The sequence below is a fragment of the Bos javanicus genome, chromosome 9 (genome assembly GCF_032452875.1).
Source record: "Bos javanicus breed banteng chromosome 9, ARS-OSU_banteng_1.0, whole genome shotgun sequence".
NCBI lineage: Eukaryota > Metazoa > Chordata > Mammalia > Artiodactyla > Bovidae > Bos > Bos javanicus.
Genome location: NC_083876.1, coordinates 49,126,261 through 49,140,978, shown reverse-complemented (window position 1 = coordinate 49,140,978; position 14,718 = coordinate 49,126,261). Strand labels below are relative to the sequence as shown.

General features: G+C 36.8%; 1 protein-coding gene across 1 annotated transcript in view; it reads right to left on the bottom strand.

Moving 5' to 3' along the window:
* Positions 1-14,718, bottom strand: part of ASCC3 (activating signal cointegrator 1 complex subunit 3) — a 335,161-nt gene that overhangs the window by 301,868 nt on the left and 18,575 nt on the right. The window contains exons 2-3 of the mRNA XM_061427741.1: positions 12,433-12,563; positions 10,741-10,891 (exon numbers count right to left, since the gene is read on the bottom strand). Coding sequence (XP_061283725.1) covers positions 10,741-10,891; positions 12,433-12,522 — 241 coding nt within the window. The 5' untranslated portion in view covers positions 12,523-12,563. The remainder of the gene's footprint in view (positions 1-10,740; positions 10,892-12,432; positions 12,564-14,718) is intronic.

The window sequence follows — 14,718 nt, the reverse complement described above, 5'->3', positions numbered from 1 at the left end:
AATCTCCACAATATATTTTAAGTGAGGGGGAAAAAAGGGTTATCAGCTCACTTTTGAAGAAAAAATAAATTGAAGATTCATTAGGAACACCTACAAAGATCTAAAAACAATTTTCTCAAGGTTTCAAATTTTTAATTTGAGCCCTTTTGTACATCTATAAAAAATTTTAAGTAACATACAGATACTTTTAAACTTAGTTCATAATGGTGCTTCACACATATTATTAATAATAGCTTTGCCTAATTACTAATTCTTCTGGATAACCTGCTGTGTGTTGCGCTTTGCAACACTATGGACTGTAGCCTGCCAGGCTCTTTTGTCCATGGGGGTTCTCCAGGCAAGAATACTGGAGTGGGTTTCCATGCCCTCCTCCAGGGGATCTTCCCAACTCAGGGATCGAACCCAGGTCTCCCGCGTTGCAGGCGGATTCTTTACCGTCTGAGTTACCAGGAAAAGCCCTACTTTACCGCATCTCTAAGGCAGATTGCTAAGAATGAACACGGTTCTACGCACAAATGCTAAGTCACTTCAGTCGTGTCCGACTCTGTGCGACCCCATAGACGGCAACCCACCAGGCTTCCCGGTCCCTGGGATTCTCCAGGCAAGAACACTGGAGTGGGTTGCCATTTCCTTCTCCAATGCATGAAAGTGAAAAGTGAAAGCGAAGTCACTCAGTCGTGTCCGACCCTCAGCGACCCCATGGACTGCAGCCTTCCAGGCTCCTCCATCCATGGGATTTTCCAGGCAAGAGTACAAAGGGGTTTCTCAAAATTGAAACTCTGCACCGTGCTACTCGAGAGTCTGAGAGCTGCAATTTTTGAGAAGTATTTGAAAACAGCATTCTTAGAACTACTGGCTCTCCAAGAAACTGACGATCACATTTTGAAACTAAGGAACTTCTCCACAGCACTAACGCATAATGAAGACGTGGATTAAGCCGTGTTCAGGTGACTGCACATGCGTGTCTTCCAGCCTGGGGCGGAGACGTGCGTCACTGCGCCCGGTCCGCATGTGATGACGTATCACCCACAGGGGGACTGGCTGTCAGAGAACCCCCGATAAGGCAGCTCAGGATTGGAGCAGAGAACTGTGTGCCCAAGGAGGGCAGCAACAAGGGTGCCACCCCAACTTGCTAGTAAAGGCCTTCCCCCCACCCCCCAGCGATCTTTTAGTGCAAACTATTAAGAGTTAAAAGGTTGAAACTTACAGCTTTTTAAACTGCCTACCTAAATAATTAAAAAGGATGAGTAGGAAATTTTAACTGAAAATGAATAAAAAATATCTATCAACTGTTTACATCGTTGCTAAATATTCAATTTAGAAATTGTCAACAAATGAGTTCCCTGACCAGTTAAATCTTTAATGTATGGGAGAAAATATTTTACAAATTTTTTGTTTCACGTTATGGCCAAACTTTAAATGTCCATTTTACCCTTGACACTTGATAAACTGTAAATACCAAAACATTACAACCCTGCATCACAGAGTTAACTTAAGCTCATTTCACTTGTTAAAAATATCAGCAAGGTAGGAAAGAGGCTATAAACATTTTATATTTGAATAGAGATTAGCTAACTGATAATTATGATTAAATTTACTTTATAAATATGGAAAATACTTGTATCAGCAACTTTCCGAGAACATTACATATAAAAAACACAAGTGATTCAACTTAACAAATTTATGATGCAATAGAGGTAAACAACTACCCATATGGATTTTGGGGGAATAAACTGAACAATTTACATGATGCAAATTTTAAATTGCCAAAGTAATGTAATAATAATGAGTTTCATTATTTTAGAGAAACTGTAACTCTGTGCATGAAAGTACCTCATCAAAATCTTGCGTTAAGTGGGTAAAGTATTCAAGAAATGTTCAATGTGTTAATTTGAATGAAGTGCTTAAATATTATTTCTAGATTGATATAGAAATTACTGCCTTCAGGGTGAGCAAATAATTAAATGAAAGAAAATGAATAGAGAAACATATTTGGTACAAAAAAAGGGAGTAGTAACTAACACAAGAGATTAAAAATAGACCAAAACATGTCCCCATGATTTAAAGTCAACTATTTAATTTTACATATATTCATTACAAAATGTGAATACTCATCTTACATGGCAGACTTTTAAGTCAGCATCCAGTCTCTATATTATCATTTCTACTAAAAATTCTGCATCAAATTACAACCTGACTTCTCAAGTAACCAAATGGCTAACATAAAAGTTTTGATGTTATATAAAAGCTTTTTTATAATAAAACCATATTTTGAACATCACTAAGCAACATTCTGAGCAACTTCACTTTCACTTTTCACTTTCATGCATTGGAGAAGGAAATGGCAACCCACTCCAGTGTTCTTGCCTGGAGACTCCCAGGGACAGGAGAGCCTGGTGGGCTGCCATCTATGGGGTTGCACAGAGTCGGACCCGACTGAAGTGACACAGCAGCAGCAGCAGCAAGCAACATTCAGAAAACTAAGATCATGGCATCTGGTCCCATCACTTGATGGGAAATAGTTGGGGAAACAGTGTCAAGACTTTATTTTGGGGGGGGGGCTCCAGAGCCTGTTAGGCTGCAATCCATGGGGTTGCTAAGAGTCGGACACGACTGAGCGACTTCCCTTTCAATTTTCACTTTCATGCACTGGAGAAGGAAATGGCAACCCACTCCAGTGTTCTTGCCTGGAGAATCCCAGGGACGGGGGGAGCCTGGTGGGCTGCCGTCTATGGGGTCGCACAGAGTCAGACACGACTGAAGTGACTTAGCATAGCAAAATCACTGCAGATTGTGACTGCAGCCTTTTAATGACATTAAAAGACACTTACTCCTTGGAAGGAAAGTTATAACCAACATAGATAGTATCTTGAAAAGCAGAGATATTACTTTGCCAACAAAGGTCCGTCTAGTCAAGGCTATGGTTTTTCCAGTGGTCATGTATGGATGTGACAGTTGGACTGTGAAGAAAGCTGAGTGCCGAAGAACTGATGCTTTTGAACTGTGGTGTTGGAGAAGACTCTTGAGAGTCCCTTGGACTGCAAGGAGATCCAACCAGTCCATTCTAAAGGAGATCAGTCCTGGGTGTTCATTGGAAGGACTGATGCTGAAGCTGAAACTCCAGTACTTAGGCCACCTCATTCGAAGAGTTGACTCATTGGAAAAGACTCTGATGCTGGGAGGGATTGGGGGCAGGAGGAGAAGGGGACGACAGAGGATGAGATGGCTGGATGGCATCACTGACTCGATGGACGTGAGTCTGAGTGAACTCCGGGAGTTGGTGATGGACAGGGAGGCCTGGCATGCTGTGGTTCATGGGGTAGCAAAGAGTCGGACATGACTGAGCGACTGAACTGAAGGAAACAGAAACTCTATCCTTGAACAAATGTTATAGCTCACTGATAATTAACTGACCTTTTTTTTTTTTTTTAAATTCTAAGGGGGAAAAATGTTTTAAATATACACATGAGTGCTACATCCATTTATCAGGCACCTAGTAATATTATACCTGGTAATACAATACAGAAAATTAACTGGAAACTTTAAAAAATACCTCTTACAGAGGGCAGTATAAATTGCCTTATACTTAAGGGAGTCGTAATAATTTGTAAATGAAGAATATACTGATAAGCTAAAGCAAATTGTGAAGAGTTGATCCTATTTCCAACTCCTGCCATTGCTACAACAGCCATTTAACTTTCAGCTGTTTTGCCATATTGCCAAGTAATCTGGACTGCCTGTTTATACATTTGTAAAAAGTCATCTATGATTTTCAACAAGTTATTCAGCTTTTTCATGTTGCAATTTCTCTTGTGAAAGAAACATAAATATAACACACCTCTGTCCCTTAGCATTCAAAACACAATCTAACTCTGTCCCAAGTTTCCCTCTCTAAGAATTCCTTCCCGATTTACCCTAGGAAGTTCCTGACCTTTTGGCACATCATTTAACATTTAACCACTCAGAGCACTATTTGTTTACCAATGGCTACTGGTACATCTAGGTTATAATAAAAGTATTCACTGACAATCATTTGCCAGGCTTTACTTTAGGCACTTTGTAGTACTTCTTCACATAACAACAACTACACATAAGAATTACAACTATCATCACATTATATAAGAGGAAACAGATTCAGGGATATTAATTAGCTCTCTATGGCTCAGTGGATGAAGAATGTGCCTGCCAGTGCAGGAGACAGAGATGCAGGTTTGATCCCTGGGTCAGGAAGATCCCCTGCAAGAAGAAATGGCAACTCACTCCAGTGTTTTCGCCTGGAAAATCCCACGAATGGAGGAGCCTGGCAGGCTATAGTCCACGAGGTCACAAAGAGAAGAACACGACAGAACAACTAAGCACAACACACACAAACACAAATTAGCCACCCACTAGTAAATGACAGAACTGAATTTGTACCACATATATTAACTGATAACTTGAAATTATCTAGGCTAAAAGAAAATATGAAAACTGAAAACAAAACAAAAAGATGGTACAAAAATACAGTTGCAATATCCTAAACAAAATACTAACTTACTAGAACCATCCATATTTCTTAAAATAAACTATAAGCAAGTAGAGTTTATTTCAGGAATGCAGAGATGATTCAATTATCAGAAAACCTAGCAAAATAATCTACTCTCAAAAAATTAACAGAGACTCTAATGCTAAGATATGACAGCCAGAAGTAGAGCAGACATGGTGAACAAAAGCCAACAAGTACAAAGAAAAGGACAAACCATTAGCAGCCTTAACCCCAACATAACCAAGCTGAATTCTGCAGAGGGAGGGTGTCAGAGGAAAACAAATAAACTTACTTGCTCCCTATCACTTTAGCAGGTTTTCATATTTGAGTTGAATACATTCTTAAAACATATATTTATGAATATATAAATGTCATAAAAACAAAAATAGGCATGAGAGTGATAAATACCAATTTTTAATTCTATTTATATCAGTTACCAGGGACTGAGCAAGGTACATAAACAGTTCTGAAGATGTCAGTAAGATTTTATTTTTTTAAAAGAGAAAACTGGAAGGAAAGATAGTCAAGTGTTAAGCTAAATGGTGAATACACAGGTATTTGCTATATACATTTTTAATTTTATCAGTCTGAAACATTTCATGAAAACTGATAATATGAAAAGCACAATTTTTATGTTTTTGAATATAACAAGATATATACAATACAAACACAACTCAAAGAATTATCACAAAATGAACACACCTATATAACTTGGGTAAGTACTTCCAGAAACAGAACATTATGAGCTCCCTAGAAACTTCTCCCATATTAATTCCCAGTCATTACTATCCTGACTTCTGAAACCTGACATTAGCAATGTCTAGTTTTCAATTTCATATAAACAGAATCATATGATCTGTTCTTCTGTTCGGCTTCTTTAAGTCAACATTACATTCATAAGATGCGTTTACAAAGTTACACGTAGCTGTGGTTTATTATTGTTATAAGGTAATCTATATATCATGATTTATCCATGCCACTACTTAACAGTGAATTAGGCTGTTTCCATCATAAGGTTTTTACAAATAATGTAGCCGTGAACACACATGTCTCTGCATGTACAGGCACTTATACTGGATACTTATGTACCTATTACTTTGTATCAAGATTTAAATTTCACTTGTCCAACCACAGAGGAGCCTATCAAACAGTTATTCAAAGCAGTCATACCAATGTAAACTCTAATAGAGGTGGATGAAAATTCTAGTTTCATATTCTTGAGCCTCACCAACAATCGGTATGTCAGTCTTTTTAATTTTAACCATTCTGATGGGTATGTAATGGCATCTCCCTGATTACTATCAAGGTTGGGCATCTTTTCATATTTATTAACTATTCCATTATCTTCTGCAAAGTGTTCAAGACTCTTGCTCATTTTTATTTACACACTATTATCTGTCCTTTTCTTATTGATTTATAGGGCTTATTGTAGACACAAGATATCTTTTTGGTCATATGTTGAAGATATATTCTCCCACTCTATAACCTGCCTTTTTACATGGAAAGAATAAAATGCATTAATTTTAATGTAGTCCAATTTACCAATCATTCCCTTTATGAAAGCTGTTTTTTGTTTAAAAAATTATTCTATATCCAAAGATCATGAAGATATTCTTCTATATTATCTTTTAGATTTATTGTGCTGAGCTTCAGTTTCATTTTATAAGTTGCTTTCAATTATTTGTATTGGTACATTTTTTTGTCATATGTACATCTAGTTGACCCAACACCACATACTGAACAATCACTCATGGCTCACACTTGAAGTCCTTCATGATAAATCAAGTATTCTAATATCCACGGGCTAGTTTCTGGACCCTCTTCCATCTGGTCTGTTTGTCTATCCTTGGATCAGTACCTCACTGTCTAAATTACTGATCTTTATAATAAATCAATATTATTATATCCAAAAAGTAAGCTCTCCCTCTTTGTTTTTCAAGGTTGACTTGGCTGCTCTTCACCATTAATTTTCCATATAACTTTCAGATTACCTTGACAATTTCCACGTACACACAACTCACAAACACAAACCTGCTTAGACCTTGATTAGGTCACACTGAATCTGCAGATCAATTTGGATAAAAATGATAGCTTTATTGTCATGTTTCCATCTTTTGTATATCCCCCTATTGATTTAGGCTATCTTTAATTTCTCTCAATAATACTTTAGTTTTTCGTGAAGAAGTCCTGTTCATCGTTTGTTAAATTTACTTCCAGGTATCTGATAATTTTCAGTACTTTTGTAAATGGCGTTTTTACAAATTTGCTTCTCGTAAAGAGAAATAAAACTGATTTTTATACTGACCCTGATAAATTAATTTTCTAATGACACATCTATGTCTACAATGAGTAATTAAATAAATTAATATTAAGGGCCAAAAACACTATTTTAAAATAATTTATAGTATTTTCTTCCTCAAGCTAAGTTTTGTTATTAAAACATTCTTGAAGGGAGAATAAAGTTGTAAAAAAGACACGGGAATATATCAAATGTAAATCTGAGAGGTAAGAAAGTACTTTAAAATTACAAAACTTCTTTAAAAGCTGTTACTTGAAAGACACTATCAGTATCACAGGTAGTAAAGACCACAGTCAACTTTTAGTTGGATTCTCAATACTTCATTTCCTTATTGAGCATCTACTATATGCCTCATACCACATTAGGCACTGGAGTACAAAGACACTGTGATTCCTGGAATTCCTGTATCGTTAAGGCATTCACAGTCCACCAGTGAAGGGACTGAGGTAAATACCAAACAATGAGAAAGTACTCTTAAAAAGGTATGGAAGAGATGCCATTCGAATGGAACACCGTCTGCTAACATTAATAAGGAATAACAACATTAGAAGAAGACATGGATGAAGCCTAAGCCATTTCTTCAGAGATGAGAAGCATTTTACCAGATGAACACAACGGGGGAAGTTATTCTAACACATAATTACAAAGAGAAAAAACAGTGAGTACTTCCCAGTAAAGTATTATAGTAAATATTACATATGTTAGGAATAAAGGTTACATGTGACAGAATGGGAAGAAGATAAATTATTCCAATTCATAAAGGAGCTTTTCTTTTCCCATTCTAAGGAATCTAGTTTAAAAAATTAATAAAGAAAGAAAGAAAGTGAAGTCGCTCAGTCATGTCCAATTCTTTGTGACCCCAATGGACTGTAGCCTACTAGGCTCCTCTGTCCATGGAATTTTCCAGGCAAGAGTATTGGAGTGGGTTGCCATTTTCTTCTCCAGGGGATCTTCCTGACCTGGGTCTCCCACATTGCAGGCAGATACCACTAAACTGGGGCTAAAATGAGCTTTACTTTTTATAAAGATCAGTCTAGTGACAGTGAAGAAGTTGAATAAGAAAGGAAGTTTGAGACAACAGGCTACTGCAGTGGTTCAGACACGACATGGTAAAAGCCTGAACTAGGGCAATAGCAAATATGTAGAGGGAGTCAATTTGAGAACAGCTGTAAAGTAGACTTGACAGAACCTGACCTCTGACCACAAGGAAAGAATCTAGAATTCCATCATGTTTCCATTTCAAACTTTGGGGTCCAAGCCTAGAAGTACCACAACTCAACTACAGGATTCACTGAACTTTGGACCCTGGTTCTTCACACACAAAATGATGGCACTGGACAAGATGTTCCCTGATGTCTCCTCGAGCTGAAATACCCATAACTCTGACTCATCAATATACATGGTCTTAAGTACCTCATACCAATACACTCAACTGAAATACAAGTAATTTTCTTTTTCTTTATTCTCTTGTTCCACCTTTTTAACACAATTACACAAAAATTACCTGTGTTAAAAGAATGATATAAGAGAAAACACACAGACTTTTTTTTCCATAAGACTAATCCTCTTAATGCTGCTAGCTTTAATAAAATTTCCAGTATCACCAGTATTTTTCATTCAGACTAGATGACTACCAGTCAACTACTAATTTCACTAAAAAGCTAATAGTTATTTAACTTAAACACACCATTAAAAAGAGCACCTGCCTAAATCCGACCCCAAGATTTCATCTGTCACAAAAGTATTAAACTTTTGAGATATTACATCTCAAAATATTCAATTATTTAAATACATCAGTCAATAGATTAGTCCCTGAGTTTGAAACAGAACAGGCAAAACTCCTAGGATTATATTTAATAGATAATATTAAATACATTTAAAGTTATATTTTAAATGGCTTTTAAAACAATAATTTTTGACTTGTCAGGGATATTTGCAGAAAGTAGTGAAGGAAAACTTACTTTTTTAAAATCTTAACTTCCACATCATTTAATAAAGAATTAATTCAGTCATGGTGCTGAATAAGCTTACTATTTTATACTGCCTTTGCTAGGTATTCTGAGGTATTTTTATAAATTAAAGAAGAGGAATGACATTATAGTTTTTGAAAACTATCTCAGTCAGACACCCCAACCCAAAATCATTCTAACACCTTACACATGAAGACAGTGAAGCCCAGAAGGGTTAAGATCCTATTCAAGGTAATTTAGTTAGATTGGAGACTTTGCATTTTCACCGTTATTTTCCAATGAACCCAACTGCCACAATATTCTTAAAATATAAAGAAAGTATGACTGTATGTCAAATGCTATCACAAATCACATCAGTGTGCTCTATTTTTCCCAGGCTTAATAAGCAAACTCAAGTCTTACCAAAATCCTTGAATTTCAAAACATTATCTCACTGCAAAAACATATATGACATTCATTTTATATTTTCACAACATAAAACTATGAGGTCATTAAATTTAACATCATACTATATTGCAAATCAGTGATAATTGAATGATACAGCAAAGTCAAAATATCAGAATAATAAATTCAAAGATTTGATGATCATAAATGAAAATTATTCATGTATATGAGATAAAATAGAAACACCTTCCAAAATTGGTGAAAGGAAGAAAACTGTCAACCAGCATATGGTGAAGTAAGACTCTAAATTTTCCTTCTACCGAGAAATCACCTGAAAAAAATTTTCATTTATTTGTCAAGTGAACTGTCATTAAGACTCTAAAATATACCAAGCACTATTTTGAGCACCAGGGATGGTGTGTGTTGAACAAGAAGAATAAGATCCTGTTCTGAGCAAAACAAAGGCAATAAATAAGCAAAATATCAGATAATAATAAATGTTGTGGAGAAAATGTTACCAAGGGTTACAAGATAAAGAATGGGTAATCATTTGAGATTGGATGACCAATGAGAGTCTCATTAAGGGAATAACTTCAAAAGAAACAAGAAAGGATCTACCCACTCTAAGACTAGGACAGAAGAACATTCTCAGCACAGGGAAGAGCATGTAGAAAGAATCCCAAACAGGCACCAAACTGGTGGGTTTGAGGAAGTGAGAAAGGCTGCATGTCTGCAAAGCACAGTTAGGAAAAGCAAGGATGACTTCTGATCAGATAGAAAGATGAAGGCCAGATCACACAGAGCCACAGTTATCAGTCTCAAGCTTTTGTACGTAAAAACCTGAATTTGAAGTTAGAAGTATACTAGAAGGCAATGGCACCCCACTCCAGTACTCCTGCCTGGAAAATCCCATGGATGGAGGAGCCTGGAAGGCTGCAGTCCATGGGGTCAATGAGGGTCGGACACGACTGAGCGACTTCACTTTCACTTTTCACTTTCATGCCTTGGAGAAGAAAATGTCAACCCACTCCAGTGTTCTTGCCTGGAGAATCCCAGGGACGGGGAACCTGGTGGGCTGCCGTCTGTGGGGTCACACAGAGTCGGACATGACTGAAGTGACTTAGCAGCAGCAGCAGCAGTGTTAAAGTATGCTTTTTAGTTATCAGAGTCTGGAATGAAGCAACAAATTCCAATGAATAAATTCAGATGCTTTACCAAAGAGTCATTTGTTTTGTTTTGCTCTCTTCAATCTTGGGAAAGTAGCCTGAGTAAAAACTACATGGCTTTTAAGTTTCCTTCCAGCTGTATGACAATTTTAATTTACCCTATCCTTATTTCAGTAAAGACAGTGGTTTAAAACTCTAAATAGATTCCTAAAGATCGTTCAAATTTAATTTTACTATACTAATTAGCTTACTTCTGCATCCCTGAATCCTAAGCTCTTTGATAGATAAGACTATCTTATAATTATGAATACTTTCCTGGGAATTTTAGTATACAGTTTAAAAAGAATCTATTTTTTGAACTTTAGTGGTTTAAAAAAAACAAAAACAAGACTATACCTATTTGTTTTGCAGCCTGTAATATAGCTTTTAAGTCTTCATTTACTCTTTGCATTTCACTCTTCTCCAGTTTTTCATTCAAAAATTTTACAATCTTCATCCATGTCAGGTCCAAGCCTACAATTTGTTCATGAAGTTTAGACCGCTTCATCTGAAACAGACAGCATAATACAGAAACATACTGGTTAAAAGTTTTCTCGAATCTATCATTTATCACATATATTTTTCATTAATCATACAACTTGGCACCTTCTACAAGAATGCAAAATTGTATCTACTCATATCCAAATTTATAGCTCCCAGAAGGAGCTTTATTTAAATGTGATTTCAAAGGACCTCATTTATTCAAAGATATGTTTTTAAAAGCTTCTTTTTCTATAGTTTAATCACAATGAATACTCGTTATGAAGTAATTTTCATATGGCAAAGTAAAATGCAAAAAGTCCAACACCCAGATAACAACTGGTAACATACCACAAACCTCTTTTCATTTTCCTGCTTGTTTTTTACATAGCTTAGACCATACTGTATATAAGAGCTTTATGTCATGCTTTTTGATGAAAGGCATTTAAAGAAAATAAGACTCCTATGATGGGAAGGCAAAAGGAGAAGGAGGTGGCAAAGGATAAGACAGTTAGAAAGCATCACTGCCCCAACTGACATGAATATGAGCAAACTCCGGGAGATGGTGAAGGATAGGGGGAGCCTGTGTGCTGCAGTCCATGGGGATCACAAACAGTCAGACATGACTTAGGGACCGAACGACAGCAACAAATGATGGGTTCAATATATTCAAATCAGTATTGCTTTCCTAAGGTTGATCCTACAACAGGTTAGGAATCCAGGAGATTCTTATCTGTACATAGTCTTTCCATGAAACTATAAATCTTTCCAGTCTCAAGAACTGACACAGAAAGCTGTAAATATTTTATTTCATATCACTGAACTTGATCCCTGGATTAAACTTTGTGACATCCTCTGACCAAATGAAAAGCAGTGAGTCAGATGTTATTCCTGTCATTTAGCTGCTAAGTCATGTCCAACTCTTTAATTTTCCCCTTGGTTGTACTGATGATTTTGGACCCAAGAAAAAAATCATGCATTTACCAATTGGATGTTACCAATTGTTTTCTTGGGCTCCAAAATCACTGCAAATGGTGACTGCAGCCATGAAAGTAAAAGACATTTGCTCCTTGGAAGAAAAGCTATGACAAACCTAGACAGCATATTAAAAAGCAAAGATATTACTTTACCAACAAAGGTGCATATAGTCAAAGCTATGGTTTTCCCAACAGTCATGTATGGATGTGAGAGTTGGACAATAAAGAAAGCTGAGCGCCAAAAAATTGATGCTTTTGAACTGTGGTGTTGGAGAAGACTCTTGAGAGTCCCTCGGACTGCAAGGAGATCCAACTAGTCCATCCTAAAGGAAATCAGTCCAGAATATTCATTGGAAGGACGGATGCTAAAGCTGAAACTCTAATACTTTGGCTACCTGATGCGAAGAACTGACTCATTTGAAAAGACCCTGATGCTGGGAAAGATTGAAGGCGGGAGGAGAAGGACTGAGTGACTGAACGGAACTGAAGGTAAAATTTACCATTTTTTAAAATGCACACAGAATTGAGAAAAGGACTGTCAAATATCTGCCCATATTTTATATTTATAATCATTTTATCTAAAACAATGTACCTGTAAGTCAGCCACTTCTTCATTATAATTATCTTGCTTGGTGACATTTGAAAAGGAGCGCAAGGCTCCTGTGAGTCGAGGTAAAGCCATCTATTATTCAATCAGTGATCCATACAATGAGAAACTTGAAACTGAAACAAAACAAGATGATATTTAACTGTAGAGAGGAGGTGGGAGAAATAATCACATTCAACAAATTAGCCTGTATTTAAAATAAAGAAAACACTTAAAAAGCAATTGCTACCAATGCTGAAAAGTTCTCTTGACACATTTTCTACCCATGTAGTTCTTTTATAACACATTGTCTTATAGGTGGGGAAAAAAAAAACAGACAAAAAAAACACCAACAACACTTGCTTGTGGGTACTACTATAACATTCCTTCAAATGAATTGTATAGATTTCCAAGTACGACAACCAGGAACAATGACAGAGATAAAAGCATTTGCCCATGTTTTCTCCAATTTCATTTTATGCTCATTGATTTCATCTCACATAATCTCTTATTTTTTGTCTCACTGGCTTTTTCCAGTTACATGCATTTGTATTACCTGGAGTGCTCTTCTGACGTTCATACAATTGCCTCATTAAACAAAGTTCTTGGCTTAAAAGACCACTCAATCACAGACAGGGCAGCTACCCACCTACTGTCTATCATAATACAAAACTCCTCTTTACAGGCACTAATTAATATTTGATAGTCTCTTATTTACTTATTTATATATTGTCTCACCCGACAAAGAGTAAGCTTCATGACAAAAAAAAGAAAAAAAAAGACCTTCATTTCACTCATCTCTGCTAGCAAACACAACAGAAAAGCAATATGTTTGGCAGTCAATAATGTCTTGGTTGGGCCTCCCTGGTGGCTCAGTTGTAAAGAATCTGCCAATGCAGATGTGGGTTCAATCCCTGGGTTGGGAAGGTCCCCTGGAGAAGGAAATGGCAACTCACTCCAATATTCTTGCCTGGGAAATCCCATGGACAGAGGGGCCTTGTGGGCTACAGTCCATGGGGTTGCAAAGAGTTGGACACAACTTAGCAACTAAACAACAATAATTGTGTGGTTAATAATAGAAGGATGAAAAACTGAGAAAAAGAAATCATGGTAATGGGAAGACTAAAGAACCAGAAAACAATCAGAGCAGCTGAGGAAGGGGAGAACTCCCAGGCAAAGAAAAGTCAGATGATCTGATCTAATCTCCTTGTTTATATGCTAACAACTGAACAACTCGTCTTCTGGCAGATAAACTATTTATTATGAAGAGGGTCCTCAACCTTGGAATACTCTTAAGAGGGCTATCTTGGTTTAAGCTTGCTTATTATAACAAAACTACAATATATACATTTATAAGGCATGGCTCCCTGGAGAATGTCACATAAGCTATGTGCGTGTGTGCTCAGTTGTGTCCAACTCTTTGCAACCCCATGGCCCCTCTGTCCATGGGATCTGTTCAGGTTCCCTGGAACCTGCATCTTGTGTTTCCTGCATTGGCAGGTGGGTTCTTTACCACTAGTGCTACCAGGGAAGCCCAAGCTATGAAAGTTGTCAAACAGAAATAATTTTGCCCCACTTGGGACATTTGGCAATATCTGGTGACACTTTGGGTCACTGGGGAGTTGGGTGGGTGCAACTGTCTTCTGGTGGGTAGGGCCTACTGATGCTGCTAAACACACTTATAAGGCACAGGACAGCCTCCTCACAATAAAGAATTATCTAGCCCCAAATGTCAATAGGGCAGAGTTTATTAGGATTCCCACTCCAGAGTCTAAAAATAGAGATGTTTTGTAACCCAAGCACTTCTCAACGTGTGAAAAGACCTACACACCTCAATTAAGAGACCTTACTAATTATTCTGAGCCAAAGAGTATCTGTCCATTAATGGGACTGGAATAGCAACTAGGAGACCATATAGGATGCCTCAGACCACTCCCTGTTTCTGCTCTTCTTGATTGCATACACCTTTGAAGTTATTATAAAATTTGATTCTCAGTAAAATCTCAAGTTCCTATATTAACTACATATAAAAAAATTGTATAAAATGTTTAACAAAATAAGAGAATTTTTAAAAAATGAAGAACAGTAAAATGACTAGGCAAATTGGAAAATATAACTTTTAGAAATAAAACTACATACTTAAACAAAAAAACAATCAATAATGAGCTAAATAATAGATTAGATACAGTGAAAACAAAAGTGGTGCTCTGCAAGAGAGAGATATCTGAATAACGCAGTATGCTGTTACAACTAGACCAAGTATAAATTAAGTAGATCAAAGAGAAAGAAGCC